Source organism: Podarcis muralis, chromosome 8 (assembly GCF_964188315.1).
Source record: "Podarcis muralis chromosome 8, rPodMur119.hap1.1, whole genome shotgun sequence".
In the NCBI taxonomy this organism is placed as follows: domain Eukaryota; kingdom Metazoa; phylum Chordata; class Lepidosauria; order Squamata; family Lacertidae; genus Podarcis; species Podarcis muralis.
The window spans coordinates 1,363,564-1,380,265 of NC_135662.1; the positions used below are offsets into that span (position 1 = coordinate 1,363,564).

The 16,702-nt window shown below is 50.0% G+C and overlaps 1 protein-coding gene across 1 annotated transcript in view; it reads left to right on the plus strand.

The window, feature by feature from the left end:
- LOC114600146 (uncharacterized) overlaps positions 1–16,702 on the plus strand; it is a 58,942-nt gene that overhangs the window by 12,011 nt on the left and 30,229 nt on the right. The window contains exons 6-10 of the mRNA XM_077933606.1: positions 2,330–2,421; positions 4,050–4,341; positions 5,139–5,291; positions 13,074–13,162; positions 15,545–15,836. Coding sequence (XP_077789732.1) covers positions 2,330–2,421; positions 4,050–4,341; positions 5,139–5,291; positions 13,074–13,162; positions 15,545–15,836 — 918 coding nt within the window. The remainder of the gene's footprint in view (positions 1–2,329; positions 2,422–4,049; positions 4,342–5,138; positions 5,292–13,073; positions 13,163–15,544; positions 15,837–16,702) is intronic.

Genomic DNA, 16,702 nt, shown 5'->3' on the forward strand with positions numbered 1-16,702 from the left:
TTGGTCACGAATGGTGCCCTGCCAACCTCATGGTTCAGGCAAGAGACCGCCAAGCACACAAAATCCAGATCTTTCATACATTTACCTGTATGACCGCAGTTTCACTGGTTCCGTGTTCCCCCGTCTTATCTCCTCAGGAGCAGCGGTTTCTAGTTGTGTGGCAAGTTCCCACCCACCCCAGTGGAAACAAAGACACATGGCACCATTATGAAGGTTAATGGGCTAAATAAGGCCACAACTTTATTGGTTACAGGTGATGAGTGGTATTGGCTTAGGCATTGGTCCTAACCAACTATATCCCACTTCAGCCCGTCCGCTTGAAGTCCGGGAAGGGTTAACCACCAGTAGGGGGAGTCCTGCTGATGCACATTAACTAGGAACTCCCCCGGGGTCACTGCTAGGGGGCATGCCTTAGGCCCTCACCTCCCCAGGCTTTGGACAGGGCCACGCCCCCTGGAATCCTTTACAGGACTACCCTTCAATATGTGGGGCAGGTGATGGCGCTTCCTCCCCTCTTCCATCTACAGAGCAAGACCAATGCCTAACCACCGATACCCAGAAAGTTGTGACGATTTGCTATGAGGTGGGCGAAAACCAAGTGGCTGGTGCCAATTTGCCAAGTGGAAAAATTCCCATCAGGCCCCTCAATGGCGACCAACCGAGGTCCATAGCAAGGTCAAGGAACGAAAACCTTATAGGGCGGGAGGGTGGGAAGCAGGGACAGCTGGTAGGCGGGAAAAGAGGGAAATCCCCGGCCGCGCCTGGTTAAATAGGGCAGGCCAAGCCCCCAGAGCCAGCCGATTAGCTGGCCAGGGGGTGACGCGGCCAGGGATTCCCCCAATCGCACATGGTGGGGGCATGAAGCCCGCAACCCCACCACCTCTGCAGGGCAGAAGTGGCTTTATCAGCACCACAGGCTAACCAACTCCTCTGTCTCCTGCCCCACCCTTTCCACAGTTTGCCCCAGTTTCTGGATTTAATCACACTTAACTGACTTCCCCAAACTTCCTCTTGTGGGCTCTTGCAGGCTGACTTTTGAAAACTGCATCTTCTTTAGCAGGTACACAAACCTCCCTGTTAATGCATGTGTTATGTACTGAGCTGAATAGGGTCCAGAATGCAGCAGTCTGATTGGTCCACAGGAGCCACCCAATCCAGCTCCAGGTGGAAGTGAATCCACAACCTGATTGGCCTACAGGAGAATCCCGGAATTAGCCAATCACGTGCGGCCCATTGTGTAAATAATGTACAGTGGTACCTCGGGTTAAGTACTTAATTCGTTCTGGAGGTCTGTTCTTAACCTGAAACTGTTCTTAACCTGAAGCACCACTTTAGCTAATGGGGCCTCCTGCTGCTGCCGTGCCGCCGGAGCACAATTTCTGTTCTCATCCTGAAGCAAAGTTCTTAACCTGAGGTAATATTTCTGGGTTAACAGAGTCTGTAACCTTAAGCGTCTGTAACCTGAGGTACCACTGTATATAAAGCAGACATTCTGGGGAACTTCCATTCCTCTTCACCACTATGAGCTGAATAAAGAGCATGAAATCCAGTCTCGACTCCGAGTTTATTTCAGCAAGTTTCACCATTCATAATTTTCCAGCAAAGTCTCTCTCCCCCTCCCCCTGTTTCCATGCTGAGAAGGAACACTCTCACATATCCTCGCCCCGGCTGTTTCTAGCCAGCAGGTCTCATGATCCACCCGAAGACTGTTAGTATCTAAGCTCACAGTCAGAGGTTAACTGGCCTCCCCCGAGGCAATTGAGCTAGATACTGTGTTTACCATCCGTCTGCGACCCCCGGTAGGCTAGGTAAACAAACCCTGTGATTCTTCTCATTAGACGTGAGAAAGAACACACCCTCTGCTTCTCTGCTTCTCTCCCTCCCTGCATTCTCCCCAGGGAGGGGAAATGAGACAGACAGGAGTCTTTTTACATGTTTTATTCCTGTCATTCAGCAGCACATAGAATCGTGACTGCACCCTTCAGACTCCATTAGAAGAGACACACAGACTCCACCCATGTACTTCCAGTACAGGTCAGATGACACTCTGAGCTAACATCCGGTGCTCAGTACAGAGAAAAGACTGCCCCTTTTCTCCAGCAGTACATCTCCAGACAGCAACATCCTGTTTTGCTTTCCAGCCACCTGCAGCTGGCTTTTGCATTGGTGCTTTTTCCTGACAAAGACCTCCTCTGAGCACTCCTGGCTGGCTCTGAGCCCTCCCTCCCCATTATTATTTTTTTACTTTCCTGGGGCTCAGGGGGAGGCAGACCCCCAGGGCTCCAGCCAGACCCCTCCCTCACTGCTGTCTCCCCTCCCCTCCTTCCAGGATGCTCCTCACCTGGATTTTGATGCTGACCCTGGCGATCCTGGCAGGGAGTGGGGACGCCCAGAGCTGCAAGCCTGAGCTGCAAGGCACTGGTAAGAGCTCCCAAAGGGGTCTGTGGGTCAGACCCAAATAATACTTCTCCACTACCCCAAAGCACCCCCTGTTTCCCCCAAACCAGTGACCTCTAAGCTGCTGTTGTGACAGTGAAAGTTGGGAGCCATCTTACCTAGTGAGGACGTCACGTATTAAGATGGCAAAGCCTGAATTAGTTCTCCAAAGGGTTCAGACCTGACAAGTTGTGATGGGGGAACAACATCTCCCCTCCATTGGACCCATTCATCAGATTCATCCCTTTATGTGTTCAGACTGGGGCTGTTCCACCCACAGGCAGAGGATGAAGCACTGAGGTGGCTGCTGTTTCCAAGAGACATCCTGATGGTGCAGCCTCTAGAGCTCAGCATCAGGAGCCCATTGCTCATCGGGGCACCCCCAAAAATGGGTCTGGGGAGGCCTTGACCAATGCCACCCTTGGACATCAATGCCAAGGTTGGAGAGGGCCGGTCTCTGAGCATGTTCAGTGTGCTTTCATACTAAGCACCTAGATGGCCCTCTTAGGACTATATTCTACATTATCCTTCAAGACTGCATGGGGAGAGGGAGGAGGAACTGGTTTATCTTTGGATTTCCCATTTGCCCAATGTGACCTTCAGTCTGGTAGCTCATTCCTTCAGGTGAAATGGGGGTGAATGTGCTATGAGGTATACATGGATGGCACACTCTTGAAATCTCCAACACACTCTTGAAATCTCCAACAACACGTTCAGATGTAACCTCTTTGTTGTCACTGCAATTTTTTCCTGCCCTTACACTGCACAAGGGACGCGGGTGGCACTGTGGGTTAAACCACAGAGCCTCTTGGGCTTGCCTATCAGAAGGTCGGCAGTTCGAATCCCCGTGACAGGGTGAGCTCCCGTTGCTCGGTCCCTGCTCCTGCCAACCTAGCAGTTCGAAAGCACATCAAAGTGCAAGTAGATAAATAGGCACCGCTCCGGCGGGAAGGTAAACGGCATTTCTGTGCGCTGCTCTGGTTCGCCAGAAGCGGCTTAGTCATGCTGGCCACATGACCCGGACGCTCCCTCGGCTAATAAAGCAAGATGAGTGCCGCAACCCCAGAGTCGGCCATGACTGGACCTAATGGTCAGGGGTCCCTTTACCTTTACACTGCACAATGACAACCCCCCTTTCATCCTCACGAGAGGATAGGTGTGCAAGGTGTGTCAGGCTGAAGGAGAAAGGACCACCACCAGCTTCTTGCAGGACTGGGCTTCCCCCAAAAGGGAGGTGGGGAGAAGAGATGGACATTGGCCTCCTTTGATAGTCATTCCAAGGTTGAAGAAGGCCCGTCTCTGAGCTTGTTCAGCTTACTTTTCTACCAAGGTAGTTTAAAAGCCTTTAAACACTGCAGAGCCTCACCTCTTGCTTGGAGGGCCATGAAAAATTAAAATCTGGAAATGCAACTATTTTAATATCAGTGTGGCAATATTCCTCCCTCTTCTGTTGCAGCTTCTTTGATCACTGAAAGTGGGTCTCCTGAAGGGCTTTGCAAAGCTTCCCCTGGTCTCTGCTGCTCCCTGTTCTTGTCCAGAGAGGAGCTTCCATGGAGGCTGTATAAGTCTCTAACCATTTATTCTCCCTCCATCTCCTTCCCATCCTGCTCCAGCTCACAACTTGGCCAAAGGCCGCCCAGCCTTCCAGTCCTCCATCTACCCACATCAGGTTTTTACTGGCGCAAACAACGCTGTGGATGGGAATTGTGACGGGTTCTTCGCCGGAGGCTCCTGCACCCACACTAATCAAGACCAGGACGCCTGGTGGTACGTGGACCTGGGCGACCAGTATGCCATCTCGGCCGTGGTGGTGAAAAACCGTCAGGGCTGCTGCAGTGAGAGACTCCTGGGAGCCCAGATCCATGTAGGAGACTCCGTGGTTGACCATGGCAAGTCCAACCCCCTGTAAGTTTCATTTCCCCCAACCTCCATCCTGCCCCCTTTACAAGGGTGGGACAGGGACAGTGACCAAAGATGGAAAAAGTGGGTGGTGGTAGTTTTGTAGTAATTATTCTGGACTACAGTGAAAGGTAGTGAGTGATATGAATGAATGCATCCACCCCCATCATTCTGCCTGGACACTGAGGTCCAGCTCCAAAGGCCTTTTTCTGGAAGTTCCCTCACTGCAAGAAGTGAGGTTACAGGGAACAAGGCAGAAGGGCCTTCTCGGTGGTGGCGCCTGCCCTGTGGAACGCCCTCCCATCAGATGTCAAGGAAATAAACAACTACAGTGGTACCTCGGGTTCTCATCCTGAAGCAAAGTTCTTAACCCGAGGTACTATTTCTGGGTTAGCGGAGTCTGTAACCTGAAGCGTCTGTAACCCGAGTCACTGTATCTGACTTTTAGAAGACATCTGAAGGCAGACCTGTGTAGGGAAGTTTTTAATGTCTGATGTTTTATTGTATTTTTAATATTTTGTTGAAAGATGCCCAGATGGGCGGGGTATAAATAAATAAATAAATAAATAAATAAATAAATAAATAAATAAATAAATAAATAAATCATCATCATTATAACCACCAGGGAGGCCAGCTTTTGGGGGAGACTGGGCATCACCCTTTGACTGGGATCATGAGGAATAGCATATATTTAGGGATGTATTCCTGCACAGTTTAGATGGAGATTCCACATTAAACTCACCCTACTGCTGATTCTCTCTCTCTCTCTCTCTCTCTCTCTCTCTCCCTCCCTCCCTCTCCAGCTGTGGGACCATCACAGACACCAGCCTTGGCTCTGTCAGCACCTTGTACTGCAATTGGCTCAAGGGCCGCTATGTGAGCGTCAACATCCCAGGAAGGGCCGAATACTTGACCTTGTGCGAGGTGGAGGTCTATGGCACCAAGCTGGACGACCAGTGCTAGGGATCAGCACCTGTGGGTGGTGGTTTTTTTAATTGTTTTAGGGGTGAGGGGATTTCATAGATTTTGTATCTCCAATAAATGCCCATTGAGCAGGCTTCCTTCATCTCTCCCTTTTGCTTCTTGAGCCCCAAACACCAAGAGAGTCTGTCGCTTTGCCTGTGCCAGAAAGCAGGCATCGCAGCACCAATCATTCTCACTCATTATCATTTATGTGTATGTATCAGGCACCTCCTTATAGAGATTGTCCAAGTGGCATTATATATCTACATAGATCCCTTCAACCCCCAGTAAATGTAAAGGGACCGCTGATCATTAGGTCCAGTCGTGGCCGACTCTGGGGTTGTGGCGCTCATCTCGCTTTACTGGCCAAGGGAGCCGGCGTGCAGCTTCCGGGTCATGTGGCCAGCATGACTAAGCCGCTTCTGGCAAACCAGAGCAGCACACGGAAACGCCGTTTACCTTCCCGCCGGAGCGGTACCTATTTATCTACTTGCACTTTGATGTGCTTTTGAACTGCTAGGTTGGCAGGAGCAGGGACTGAGCAATGGGAGCTCACCCCGTCGCGGGGATTCGAACTGCTGACCTTCTGATCGGCAAGCCCTAGGCTCTGTGGTTTAACCCACAGCACCACCCACTTTCTTTCAACCCCCAAGTATGCAGATTAAACAAGAGGGGAAACAGGCAGAACTGCAATTGGGAAGAAAGAACAGAATATCTGTGTTATAACAAATTACTTCTCCCAAAGACCCCTCCATAACCTAGCATTGGCTCAAAACACTTGTTATAAGACCCTTCAGTTACCCAAACATGAAGGATTTGTATCCTAACCTCACTGCACGAATGTCTGATTCAGATATCCAAACTGTGGCAGCTGCAAACATATGAATCTCTGGGAGAAAGGCTCTCATTATTTGCTTACTCAGAAAGCCCTTCCCCTCCCTACAGAGAAGAGTTGGACCCCCAACTGCTGTACTTAAACCTCAAATTTTCAATAGTCAACTAGCTCACAAGTGCCAGTGGGACCCCCCACTTTGCTCCTCAGGGATCAGCTATATGCATCGCTGGATATGGACCTAAAGAATGGGCGAGAGATTTCTGTGCTTGGCTGGTATAGGATTTCAAAGGGCTGAGCATGTACAGGAGGCACAGATCTCTGAACCCTGACTTTGTGTTCCATTAGGTTTCAAAATCGGATATACCCACACGCTCCCCTTTTCTCTTTTCTTTTAGCATGGGTTGTGTTACATGATCACGGACTCCTTTGCCTATTTGTAAAAAGGTAAAGGGACCCCTGACCATTAGGTCCAGTCGTGGCCGACTCTGGGGTTGCAGTGCTCATCTCGCTTTATTGGCCGAGGGAGCCGGTGTACAGCTTCCGGGTCATGTGGCCAGCAGGACTAAGCCGCTTCCGGCAAACCAGAGCAGCGCACGGAAACGCCGTTTACCTTCCAGCTGGAGCGGTACCTATTTATCTACTTGCACTTTGACGTGCTTTTGAACTGCTAGGTTGGCAGGAGCAGGGACCGAGCAACGGGAGCTCACCCCGTCGTGGGGATTCGAACCGCCAACCTTCTGATCAGCAAGTCCTAGGCTCTGTGGTTTAACCCACAGGGCCACTCACATCCCCCTTACCTATTTGTAGCCAGTGTTAAAAGAATTCTAGCGTGCCCTAAGTACACAAGGTAACTGCGCATACATAAGCACATAAACCACATATTTGATACAGAGAGCAATACAGCAGCCACGTTTACCCCCTATTGAACCTCGGAGACCCTCTCAAGTCACGTAGCAGGAAAACCTGAATGGGCCTCCACTCTGCAAGTATCGATTAAGAGCAGAGCTGTCAAAGGAGCATGTTCAGTGTATGAAGAAGGGATCATGACAATGGGTTTAGGAGCCAAGGTGGCTGCCATTTTTAAGAATGTCTCAAACAGGCTAGAAAGGTGGCTTCTGGTTCCGCTCTGCCTTAAGGGAGGCAGCTCCCATGAGAGTGGGAAATCGTTGGCAAAGGAAAAACAAAGATGGTTGAGGGTAATTACCCTTGCAAATCCCCCCCCCCTTCCAGGGACAGGGGGGGATGGGCTTCATTCGCTGTTCACCTCGGTACCTGGCTCTCGCTCTGGCATGGAATGTGGGGGGCAGGGAGGCGCTGAGTGCAAAAGCACTTTTCCTGTCAAGAACCCTCCAACGCCACCTTTCAGAAGCAGAGGTTCTCCTGTTAATTAGAGCTTAATTGGACTAAAGTACAGGCATGTGCTGGAAGAGATGAGATCACAAACTGCGGAACAAAACGAACTGCAAGGACTTTAAGGTCTGAACTTGAGATAAGACGGGGGGGGGGGACGGGAGCCTACGGTCTCTTTAAAAGTTTTCTTCTCTAAATTTATGCTTCGGCAACCCTCCTCTGGATGTTAGTTCAAATTATATTCGTCCAAGCGAGGATGGAAGAAATTGGATTATAAATATGGAATATAGCATCAAAAGGAACTATGTGTGTAAAAAAAGGGAAAAGAGAGGGAAGCTCTATTTTGCAAAAGGTTTATGATAGAAACTTAGAGCTGACTCTTCCCCATCCTTTATTATTTACAGAGTGAACTGAATAATGCTAAGAGGACTTGGAATTTAATTTAATTGAAAGTATAATTGCTTGTTTATCTTCAGTTGGAAGGAAGGAGGAAAGGAGTCTGTGAGCTGCCAAGGAACTGATAAGGTTCTTTATTGACCACTCTTCTTCCCAGGCTGAGAGGAAAAATTGTGAAAACATGTTATTTATTGGGACAGAGTGACTTTTGCAGCTGTTGTTAAAGCTGCAAAACAACAAAGCATGGGACTGAGCAATGGAAATTTCTGGAACAACAATGGGATATCAGCTCTGCCCAAGGCATGACGGAGGACAGCAGCAACCAGGGGAAAGAAAGACATAGCATCTTACAAGGACCGGAAGAAACACCATGGACAGAATAATTGCCACACACAGGAAGAACAAGGATATAGTCTGAGTTCCTCACCTGGAGTTTTATAAATCATTTAATGTGTCAACATGAACAGAAGTTATTAATACAGTGGTACCTCTGGTTGTGAATGGGATCTGTTCTGGAAGCCCATTCGCAACATGAAAAGAGCGCAATCTGCAGTGGCACATCTGCGCATGCGTGCGTTGTGATTCGCCGCTTCTGTGCATGCGTGTGACGTCATTCTGCACTTCTGTGCATGTCTGAGCGGCGAAACCTGGAAGTAACCCTTTCCAGTACTTCTGGGTCACCGCGGGATGTAACCTGAAAGAACGTAACATGAAGCGGACGTAACATGAGGTATGACTGTATTGCAGTTGTTGAATAAGGGATTATTATTATGACCGGAATGTAATGGAAATTAATAAGATTTTGGACCGCAGAAATAAAGAAATCTATCAAATCTAGCACATGGGGGGGCCACTTTATCTAAATTATTTAATTCGGTATTTGAATGATTGGTATTAATAATTGTATTATAAATTGGTATTGTTATAATGAGGCTATTATTGGATTGTAACTGAAAACTAATAAAAATATATAGTTAAGAAAACAGGCTAGAAAGGGCCATTATCAGGTATTTTGATGGTCAGGCTGGAAAATAAGTTGGAAAAACATGAACTTCATGCAAACTCTGTTTTGGGGGACAACACGTTTTTGTGACACCTGCGTTACAGTTTCTCTGTTACAAGTTCTTGAGATTTAAAAGGGGCTGCACACTTTGCTCTCGGCTCCTCAGCTCCTTGAAAGTGAGGGGCAGGAAGAGACTCTGTTGCAGCAGATCCAATAAGATGCCTTGCTTCCTCTTACCTGGTTGTAGCCCCTGTTTGTTTTTCTCTGATGGGTAGCAGACCTTGATTGGGATATGGGCTGTTAAAGCCAACCCCATTATTATTTTTTACAACATTGGGCTGTCTGAAGAAGTGTCCAAATACTCTGCCTCTTTTATTTTATGTAATAAAGATATCTTTCTTCAGTTCCTGGTAAGTGCAACATCTTCATGGTTATCAGATTATGGGTAAACACTGTCACCGAGTGCGCTGGTCAGCAATTGTACAGTTCAAAGTTGGAGTTAACTCTTGATTAGCAAAAGCAGGACTAGGTTGAATGCCAGGCCCAATCAGCAGAGAGGCAGCTCATTCCCGGTGATCTTACTCCATGAACATCAGTTGCAGAGACTGAAAGTCCCCCCCCCCCCCCACAGCCGTAGAAGTCCCCTCCTCTCCAGGGCTTTTCCCAAGCAATGAGAGACTTCTCCCGTGTGAAGCCAACATCTCCTCTGCCCTTTTCATCCTCTCTTCGAGAGCCAGTGTGGTGTAGTGGTTAAGAGTGGTTAAGGTTAAGGTGTAGTGGACTCGTAATCTGGGGAACCGGGTTCGCATCTCCGCTCCTCCACATGCAGCTGCTGGGTGACCTTGGGCCAGTCACACTTCTCTGAAGTCTCTCAGCCCCACTCACCTCACAGAGTGTTTGTTGTGGGAGAGGAAGGGAAAGGGGAATGTTAGCTGCTTTGAGACTCCTTAAAGGGAGTGAAAGGCGGGATATCAAATCCAAACTCCTCTTCTTCTTCTTCTGTTTCTGCTTGTTGCAGCAGAAGTGTGATGGCCTGGGAATCGGATTCAGATGCTGAACCTGAGGAATCCCAGCCTGCACAGGATTCCCCGCCTCCAAAACCTGCTAAGCCGGGGCTGGGGCTTGAGCCTGAAGGGTCCTCACCTGTGCTGGATCCTCAGGTGCAGGCATCAGCTGAGTCTGCTCTGGCTCCTGAGGTGATGGAGGACCCACTGCCTGCAGGTGCTCCACTTTCAGCCCGGCAGAGGAAGCTGAGGTTGCCTCTGGGTCCGGGAACCCTCCAGCCTCTCCTGAGCTGCAGAGGCTCAGGGCAGAGAGGCAGTGGGAACTAAGTTCCTGCAGGAGGAGTGCTCGCCTCCAGGCCAGGAGGGGCGAGTCACCTGAGGATCGGGGCTGCCCTATGCCTCGGGTCAGATAAAAGCCAGCCAGCCCCAGTCCCAAGTTGCGGGAGCAACATTATTGGTTGCCTGTTCCTGCCTGAACCCTGTCCTGCTATCCTGCCAGAGCTCCTGACCCGCCCTGGCTCCCTGCTTGCAAGCCTGTTTCTGACTTCACCCGGCTCCCTGCCCTGCAACCAGCTTCTGCTACTACGGACTGCCTCCCCGTTGCACCTTGACCACGGACTGGACTTGGACCTCACCTCTCGGGTAACCCAGGGGACCAGCACAAGAAGGGGGAGACACCCATGACACTTCAGCAGCCTGACTCCACTCGGCCTCTTGGCCTCCCTCCTCTCCTGCCTCAGCTTCTGCCTCTGAGTCTGGACTTCCCTCTGCCAAAGACTCTTCCTGCTCACCAAACCCTGTTACCGCTCCAGCTTCCAACACCACCTCTTCTCAGTCTTCTCCCTCTGACCACTCCTCAGTGTCCCATCACCATTCCCTGGGCTCTGAGCCTTCTTCCCCTGGGGGTTTTTCAGTTGGTTCCTCCCACCATCCCTGTGCATCCAACCAGTCCATGACAAACACGTATTAATGCTGGACACACATACAAATTCCAGCAAAAGATCTTGGTCCTCCCAAAGCTGTTGTTGAATACCCGCGAGGGCCGGGCATGCATGTGGGCTCAGATGCACACCTTGTAGCGGTTGAGGGCATCAAGATAAACTTCTCACCTGCCCATAAATATGCAACTTCTTCCTTGCTCTTGGCTGTTGGCTATTGTGGATTAAGTAATACAACCCTTAACAAAATGTTATTTCCTCTTGGGAGAGAGTCAGAAACCACATAAGCCCAGTTGGAAGAAGCATATGGAAACCTGATCTTGATGGGCTCAATCCTGGTATCAACATCTCTCCGATTGGCTGGGTAATTCTGAGCCAGGCAGGAGCTGCCCCTTCAGAAGAGGATAAGACCAGGACTGCCAAATAGAAGATCCAGAACTCAGGTGGAAGCAAGGAGGTCTCTGAGCCAGTTTGGGGGAAAGAACCTGTGGCTGCGGACCCACCAGGAAGGACAACAGAGACTTCTGCTGACCCCAAGAACGAGAGCCAAAGTGAGTTGGGGGAACCCATTTGTCAGAGACTGCCTCCAGGTCCCAGCTCACAGAGGACCCACGCTAGCCAGCGGTAATATACAAAAGTCTTTATTAAAGTACATTATCCATTCTCAAACCCTAGCGTGCGTCTCTACGTCTGGACACTAGACCGGCGAAGCTCCGTCTGAGTCTCCGCCCCCTGTACACCAGCTTAAGACTCTAGCCTTACTCCACCTTTTCCGTCTCTCCTTCCGCCTCTGGGTCCTACCACCCCCCGGGGTCCCTTCCTTCCTGGACGCTTCGGAGGCGGACCCCTCGGACTCTTCCCCCTCCCTTCGGCGGGCTTTAGGACCTGGCTCCCTATCCGGGCTGCTCATTGCGCCACCCTCTTGTACATTTGAACTTGGCGCGCGCGCGCTGCCTCCGACCTTCCTTTTGACCGTTTCCTCGCTCTCTGATGCAGGCGTGGCTAACCCTGACTCATGTCCTTCCACTGACGGAAAGCTGCCTGATGCCGATGCCTGGGACTCCTCCCCCCTACTGCTCTCCGGTGGGGAAGCTGGTCCCGATTTCCAGCTGCTGCTCTCTGAGTCCCCTCTGGCCCCTCCTTCCTGAGGTGTTCCCTCTGGCAACCCCCTAGCTCTGACCACGGGAGCCCCTTTCTGTGAATCCTCCGATTCGCTGGAGAGACTTAGAGACCTCGGGCGGCTCTCATCGCTCACTTCCCCCTCGGATTCCTCCCCCTCGGTCTCTAATTCCTCCCTTTCCTGTCCCTCTGCTCCTGAGCCCCTGACACCATTGGATGTGGAAGTCCAGAGCTTGAATGGGCAGATCTATACTGGATGTTCAATCTGGTTTGAAACCAATATAACTTTCAAGGCTTTGAGTCCAGAAAAAAGTATTTTTTGAAGGCAGGCTAGAAGTCTATTAGGTATTTCTGTTCCTCTGGAGAGGTACAGTACTTATGGGAGTTAAGCAAGAAGGAACTTTGTTGTTGTTTAGTCATTTAGTCATGTCCGCCTCTTTGTGACCCCCTGGACCAGAGCACGCCAGGCACCTCTGTCCTCCACTACCTCCCGCAGTTTGGTCAAACTAAGAAGGAACTAGAATAAAGCAATACTTCTTCTTTAGCAATCCCTCATAGATGATTAAGATTGTCTTCCATGAACATGGTCTTCACAGTGAGTCAGTAAGTGATTGTGGAAGCCAATTCTGGATCCACGTGTCCTTCCACAGTGGGGACACTGATCACGACAAGGGTTTGCCAAGCGTGCCTTCCTCTTAGCATGTTTCTCCCTTTTGTCCTGAGTTCGTGTTTCTTCAAAGCGTAGTGTAGACATGCCAGACTGTCCGCTGGCGATCCCAATTTACCTGCCTGCCTTGCCTTTAACCTTATTCCCTCTTAGGCCTCTTAGGGCTATCAGCTAACCTTCTCTCTCGGTCCAGCACGCTTGATCTGCCCTCTTAAACAGAGGATTTGCCTCCTTCACCCATGCTACTAAGGAGGACTGAGCACAAACACCACTTGCCTTAAAATGCTCCTGGCCATTTGAGGAAGGCCAGGTGTGCCCTTGATTCATCCGAAGGCCTTCTCTTAGAATTCCTAGCCAGCTCTCAGCCCACCTTCTTCCTGTTCCTGGTGCAAAAGGGAGGCAGAGACTCCTATGGCTTCAGCAATGGCTCCTCCTCACGGCTGTCTCCATTCCCCGCTTGCAGGATGCTCATCACCTGGACTTGGACCCTGGCCCTGGCGCTCCTGGCAGCATGTGGGGACGCCTGGAACTGCATGTATGAATGGCAAAGTGGTAAGAGCTGCGAAGGGAGGGCTCACCTGTGGGTCAGACCCCAACCCAAGTGATACTTCTCCCCACCACCACCAAAGCATTCCTATTCCTCTCCAAACTGGTGACATCTCATCTAGTGGGGAAATCACATTTATTCATGGGAAAGTAGTTAACCAAAGGCTTACAGTTACAGGTAGGTAGCCGTGTTGGTCTGCCATAGGCGAAAGAAAATTAAAAAAATTCCTTCCAGTAGCACCTTAGAGACCAGCTAAGTTTGTTCTTGGTATGAGCTTTCATGTGCATGCACACTTCTTCAGATACACTGAAACAGAAGTCACCAGACCCTTATATATAGTGAGAGGGTGGCGAGCAGAGCTGTCAACCGTCCCTTATTTGGCCGGAAACTCCCTTATCCCAGCGCTGTGTCCCGCTGCTGTCCCGGATTGATGATGTCCCTTAAGTTTCCCGGGTTTCAAAGGAAGCAGTTCCTCTCCCTCCCTCCCTGCCAGCCAGGGAGGCTCCTCAGTTGCGTTGCTCGGCTGCGTTGCTCACCAATAAGGAGTCTAAGAACGACTGGGGGGTGGAGCTTGCATGCCTTGTGCCGATCAAATTGGCCGCGTTGCCTGGGGACTCGCCTTTGCTCAGCGCTTCCCAGCGGAGAGGTGATGTGATTTTCCTTGCTGCATCCCCTTTGCTGGGTTGCTGCGCTGTGGGAACCACCGCTTGAGGCTTCGTTGGGCTGCTGGTTGACTAAAATCCCTTATTTTGGCTGCTGATCCCTTATTTTCGAGGCTGCTGCTCCCTTATTTTCAAATCTGTAAGTTGACAGCTATGGTGGGGAGAGGTATTACTCAGAAGGGTGGTGGGAATGGGTGATTGGCTGATAGGTGTGGTAAACCTGTTGACGACTTCTGTTTCAGTGTATCTGAAGAAGTGTGCATGCACACGAAAGCTCATACCAGTAACAAACTTAGTTGGTCTCTAAGGTGCTACTGGAAGGGATTTTTAAATTTTGTTTCGACACAGGCTTACAATTAGTGATGGGATTTCGTGCCGGGGACTGGCAGGATGCTGCTGAGCGTGTGCCAGGGGAAGAGGGACTGGTGCCTAACTCAGGAGAAGGGGGCGGGTGTCAGTGATTTGGGAGGAACTGTTCCCACCAGAAGGCAAGAGTCGGAGGCAGTTGCTGTTGCTGCAATCGCTCCCTAAAGCGCAGACCTGGAAATACCTAGCAAGATGCTCGATTGCAAGATGCCTAGCTCTGCAGAGCTGCAGCAGCAACCGTGTTCTCTTTGATAATAAAGAGTTAACCATCTGTCATGTGCATTCCTTTGGTTGGGAAGGGCCCCATCCAGCAGATTCCTCCCTTTATGCGTTGGGACTGAGGCCCTTCCATCCCCAGGCAGAGAAGAGGATGCAGCACTGAAGTGGCTGCTGTTTCCAAGAGACATCCTGATGGCGCTGTCTCCAGCTCTCAGAACCACCAACCCATTGCACAACTGGGCACCCCCAAAAATGGGTCTGGGGAGGCCATGAACAATGCCATCCTTTGACACTGATGCCAAGGTTGGAGAGGTCCGGTCTCTGAGCATGTTCAGAGTGCTTTCATGCTCAGTACCAAGATGGTCCTCTTAGGACTATATTCTACACTATCCTTCAAGACTGCTTGGGGAGAAGAAGGGGGAACTGGTGTTCCTTTAGATTTCCCATTTGCCCAATGTGACCTTCAGTCTGGTAGCTCATTCCTTCAGGTGAAATGGGGGTGAATGTGCTATGAGATATACAAGGATGGCAGCAGATCAACACACTCTTGAAATCTCCAACAACACGTTCAGATCTAATTCTCACTGGGAGGAAATGAGCGCAACCTCTTTGTTGTCACTGCAATTTTGTCCTGCCCTTATACTGCACAATGACAACCCCTATTTTATTCTCACGGGAGCCCTGAGAGGTGTGTCAGGCTGAAGGAGAAAGGACCACCACCAGCTTCTTGCAGGACTGGGCTTCCCCCAAAATGCAGGGAGGTGTGGAGAAGGCATGAACATTGGCCTCCTTTGATAGTCATTCCAAGGTTGAAGAAGGCCCGTCTCTGAGCTTGTTCAGCTTACTTTTCTACCAAGGTAGTTTAAAAGCCTTTAAACACTGCAGAGCCTCACCTCTTGCTTGGAGGGCCATGAAAAATTTAAATCTGGAAATGCAACTATTTTAATATCAGTGTGGCAATATTCCTCCCTCTTCTGTTGCAGCTTCTTTGATCACTGAAAGTGGGTCCCCTGAAGGGCTTTGCAAAGCTTCCCCTGGTCTCTGCTGCTCCCTGTTCTTGTCCAGAGAGGAGCTTCCATGGAGGCTGTATAAGTCTCTAACCATTTATTCTCCCTCCATCTCCTTCCCATCCTGCTCCAGCTCACAACTTGGCCAAAGGCCGCCCAGCCTTCCAGTCCTCCATCTACCGACATGAGATTTTTACAGGAGGAATCAAAGCCGTGGACGGGAATTGTAACGGGGCCTTCAGCTCGGGCTCCTGCACCCACACGCAGAAGGAAAGGGACCCCTGGTGGTACGTGGACCTGGGCGATGAGTATGCCATCTCGGCCGTGGTGGTGAGAAACCGCCAGGACTGCTGTGGTGACAGACTCCGGGGAGCTGAGATCCGTGTGGGAAACAATAATGCTCACCGTAGCAAGTCCAACACCCTGTAAGTTCCATTTCCCACACCCTCAATCCCTCTAACAAATGTTAGGTCTCTGTTATGCCACTGTGCAGTGCTTGGAGTCACAAGACTCTGTTTACATTCCAGACTCTTGGAAGTCTCACAGGAGACGGATGTTGATGTTACTGGTTTCCTGTTTCTTTGTTTCAGTTGGTTCTCTGACTTTCACAGAGAGCAGATGCATATTCTTTTCTGTCCTGTGTAGTTAGAAATAAAACGTAGCGATGTAGCACATATTTCGACTCCTTCTGCTGTCTGGGTACTCTGCGGAATGGGGGAACGTGCCTGAAGCCTCATCAAAGGCTTAGGTCATTAATCACCGTCGGAGGAGATTCCGAAGACACAACCAGAGGAGTAGCTCGGACGTACGGAGATTCCGACAACAAAGACATCCCAGAATCCATCCAATATAATTTGGTGTCAGGAGCTGGTGTCAGGAGTAGGACAGAAATTTTGTAAAAAACTACCATGGTCATTGAAGTTCTCTCTCTCTCTCTCTCTCTCTCTCTCTCTCTCTCTCTCATTTTTATTTGATTTTACAAATATAATTTTACAGCAAAATCATTTACAAATCCATATAAAGAGATTTCTCTGAATCTCATGACACCCCCCACCCCCTCCATGGGTCTAATGCCAGCACTTGCAACTGCACATCAATCCATTATCCACATTTTTTGTCCATCTAATATATCCATATGGGATGTGGGTGGGTTAAACCACAGAGCCTTGCTGATCAGAAGGTTGACGGTTCGAATCCCCACAACAGGGTGAGCTCCCGTTGCTCAGTCCCTGCTCCTGCCAACCTAGCAGTTCGAAAGCATGTCAAAGTGCAAGTAGATAAATAGGTACCG